The sequence below is a fragment of the Peromyscus maniculatus genome, chromosome 8, assembly GCF_049852395.1.
Source record: "Peromyscus maniculatus bairdii isolate BWxNUB_F1_BW_parent chromosome 8, HU_Pman_BW_mat_3.1, whole genome shotgun sequence".
Classification (NCBI taxonomy): Eukaryota; Metazoa; Chordata; class Mammalia; order Rodentia; family Cricetidae; genus Peromyscus; species Peromyscus maniculatus.
In genome coordinates, this window is record NC_134859.1 from 109,264,412 (window position 1) to 109,268,404 (window position 3,993).

General features: G+C 52.4%; 1 protein-coding gene across 1 annotated transcript; it reads left to right on the forward strand.

Moving 5' to 3' along the window:
- The first annotated feature begins 1,399 nt into the window (after window positions 1-1,399).
- Window positions 1,400-3,003, forward strand: LOC102928950 (testis-expressed protein 19.2-like). The gene has a single exon (XM_016006258.3). The coding sequence runs from the start codon at window positions 1,480-1,482 to the stop codon at window positions 2,599-2,601; it is 1,122 nt and encodes a 373-aa protein (XP_015861744.3). The 5' UTR covers window positions 1,400-1,479; the 3' UTR covers window positions 2,602-3,003.
- Window positions 3,004-3,993: the final 990 nt, after the last annotated feature.

Sequence of the window (3,993 nt, forward strand, 5' to 3'; positions counted from 1 at the left end):
CCAAAGCAGCCCCACCAACTGGGAATCAAGTGTTCAGATACCCCATCCTATGGGGGGACATAACTCATTCAACCCCACAGGTGTTGACTGTTGACCAGTAAGGCCAAAAGGCGAGAGCAAGGAGAGACAGCTGGCTAGTTAGAGCTGAAGAGGACACAGCTGAGCAGTTCAAGAGCCCACAGACACAAGGTTCATAGGGGAGAGAGGAGAGGATAAGGAGAGAAGACTACGGAGAGCCAGTGAAGAGTTCCAGGTAACTGTCAAGCTCACAATTGAACATAGCAACTTTACTTGTAAAAATCCCAGAGAGCGACAAGATATTTTTCAGGAGGTGAGTGGATAAACAGAGGAATACCCAGTTAATGGAGAATTACTGAACCCTGGGGACAAACTTGCTTCCTGCTGCCCCAGGGCACCCAGGAAACCTAGCCAATGTTCCCAAGAAAGGAAAACTGAGATAGTTTCTTGTTGTTCAAGGCCGGTCAGCCTTGTGACATTCTGGATAGGACGAAATGGGTGCAGAGGTCATGTCGGTGACTGGAGGGCCTGGGGAGGACAGGGGCCAAGGGCATCTGTAGAGAGACTGCTCCCCGTGGCCCTGTGACGGTAGGACACAGCATCATACCCGTGTCCAAACTGGATGTCGGGAATGGACTGCGAGCACCTCCTAGAGGAGGGGACACCAGCGGTGCCGCTCGCAGATGAACAAACAGATCTCTGTGCAGTGAGGGCTGAGCTCCGGAGAGGCCACTGGAAACCTTGTATCTTCTGCTTGGTTTCTCTCCGAGTCCCAAACCCTCTAGAAATAAACTCGACCAAGAATTCTTCAAGACTGTTGAAGAACAAAAAGACCGGAGAGGGGGAGACGTGTTTAAAACGCAGTTGAGGGCGTCTGGGACCGGCTGGGTGGGACGGCCTGCACCGGGTGAGGGGTCTGGGTGGGGGTGCGGGGGCAGGGTGAGAGCCTGGCTCAAGCTTCCCGGCCTCCTTCAGTTGGTAGCCAGGCCCACGTGTGAGTTGGTGCAGTGAGCCCCGAGGAAGCTGCTGAAGCTGGGGGTGCGGTGAGAGGGCCCCAATCTGCTCAGGGTGAGCAGTGCGCCCCAACACTCCTCCCCCAGTGGGCTCCGCCGCCTGCCCAGCACGGGGCGCCAAGCCTCATTTTCTTTGCCTTTCTAGCTCCCCAGACACTGGAGCAAGTGTGAAGCCGGAGAAGTTTCCGCTATCTCAAGTCTGTCCACTTCTCCAAGGAGGTATTCATTGAATTGGCACCCGGTTCTTGCACCGCCACCCTGTGTCCTGGAGCCCCAAACACCCCAGGCCTCCTGTTGCACCCGGTCTTCTCCTGTTTCTCCCATTCTCGGCTTTTCCCGCACGTCCCTAACATCACACGGTCTCCACATCCTGTAGACCTGACCTCCTGAGACTGCCAAGCAAGTCTTCCTCTCTCTGTCCAACCAGCTAGCGGCAGGCTTCTGGGCCATGTGTCCCCCAGTCAGCGTTTACCATGCAGACAAGGGCATGTCCCAGCTCTGTGAGGCCTGGCTCTACCAGCTTGTCCACGAAGACCAGGTGATGATTTGCTTTGCTTGCTTCAAGGCAGGTTTTCTGTTAGTTAAATACAAGGTAGAGATGGGAGAGTGGGAAGAGGAAAATTGGGATGCTGAGCCCATGGAACTCTCGGAGGCAGGACCTGAGCCGGAGGAAGGACCTGAGCCGGAGGAAGGACCTGAGCCGGAGGAAGGACCTGAGCCGGAGGAAGGACCTGAGCCGGAGGCAGGACCTGAGCCGGAGGAAGGACCTGAGCCGGAGGAGTGCATGGAGTTGGAACCTGACTTGCTACAGAACCAGGAATATTGTCCACACACTGACTCTGAACGTAGAGGGTCTGAGGTCCTGACACCAAGCCCTGTAGCAATGGGACCCCAGCCTGTGCCCACTGAGCTGGGGCCTCAGGAAGCTGTACCCCTGGACCTGGACCCCGAGGATACTGAATGGACCCAGGCCTTTCACTGGAGGTTAGATATCTTTGAAGACTGCCACCACAAGCTCCTCATCCCTCCTATGTCCTGGTGGGATGTTTTCAATGAAGGCCCATTTCCTGGGCAACCTGTATTGTTGGAGTTGAGCCACATCTGGCCCATGGATCCATGGGAAGCAGAAGCCTGGTTGATAGACCTGAAGTTCTTCTTACTGCTGAATACTTTTGATGATGCCATCTGGTACCTGATGTCAATGACTCCTCTCTGGGCAGTGAGGACCCGGGTCAAGCGCTGGCTGGTGTTGCTGGATCCTGGTGAGTTGACGCTGGTCCAGCTACAGAATGCACCTGAACAGCAGGACCTGAACCGCTGGAAGCTGAGCATCCTGGAGTCCTCAGATCCGGAGGTGGAGCTGGTGCCCGCTGACTACAGCCTGCGGAAGGGAGGCTTCAAGGTGCACTCCTACCTGCCCTGGCACAATAGCACCCCAGAGGCCTGGAACAGGGAACCAGGGGAGGGGCTCCCTGTCAGAGAAGTTCCCCCTGATTGGAGCCCGAGTGACACGAGTGACTCGAGTGACCTGGACTTCCTTGATCTCGATAACCAAGGCATTGATGCTTAGGCAGCCCCCATTGCCCCAGGGAATATGAAGAGCCAGAGGTTGCCTGTTCTGAGTAGCAGGGGAACTGTTGGTCTAGGATTTGAGGGGAGCATCTAGAACAGCATAGGGGCTTAGGGACCTCAGAGGGAAGTCTGGCATATTTACATCAGGAGTTTAGTTGTCCTCAGGTGACCAGTGTTTGGAAGGTGAGGCCTAGCAGTGTGTGTAGGTGGAGTGTTGTGTATTGGGGGCTGTGGGGGACAGGTCACAGATTTTGTACTAGTATGTGCATGGACTCTGAGGCACTGGTTGCCCTGGCATGTTATGTAGTTAGATCCTGTCTTTGGGGTCATGAGACCTGGTTTCAGGGGTAACTGTACAGAGTGTTTATGCTCTTTGTTTTTATTCATGCTCCTTTTGAATGTTTCGGTTGAATAAAGTTGGTGTTTTAATTCTTATTATTTTATGTGTATGATTTTCCCTCCATATACTGCGCTCATGCCTAGTACTTGCAGCAGCCAGAAGAGAGCATCAGGTCTCCTGAAGCTGGAGATGATGCTGGGAATTGAAGGCAGATCCTCCAGAAGAGTAACCAGCGCTCTTACCGCTTAAGTCATCTCTCCAGCCCCAGTGGTCAGTGTTCAGTGGAGGCCCTGTACAATCTTCCTCAGTGGGTCTTGATAGAACAACCTTCTCACCCACTTCTGGCTTCAGGGGCTTGTAGTCCCATAAAAATGGGGTGGGGCACAGTGGGTTTTGTTCTTTCCGAGTCACATGGCCACAGTCTCTGTAACCCTTGTGCAAGTGCACAGGGTTTTAAGTAAGAAAGATCCCTGTGTTGAATAGTTGTGTGTTATCTGATTGACACAATGCCCTGGAAGTTGAAAGGGATCCATGTACCATTCCATATGTCTGATCTGCTACTGTGAGACAGTGTCACACCTCAGCACCTGCATGCTCTGCACAGAGGGAAAAAAACAGGGTAAGACTCCCATGTACCTCATCAAGGGACACTGAGTGGCCATTGTCTTCTTCATGTGAATGACCCATCTAGAAATTTCTGCAGTTCTGAGTGTTTCTGGCTGGGATCACCTGGTGATTTAAGTGGTTCAGTTATTAAAGACAGAAGGGTCCCAATCCTGGGGCCATCTTACTGGTCATCAGTTAATCACATGAGAGAATCCAATTATAGGTTTTTTTTTTCAATTTTTTTTTTTCTTTTTGAAACAAGGTCTTACTATGTAGTTCAGGCAGCTACAAACTCATGATCCTGCATCAGGCTCCTGAGTACGGGGATTACAGGTGTTTGCCATAACCCTGCCTCAAACATTGCTTTTTTACCTGTGTGTCATTTTTCTTTCATGTCTGCCAGAAGTGTCTTAATTCTTGTCACACAGGGTTCTGCTGCTCATT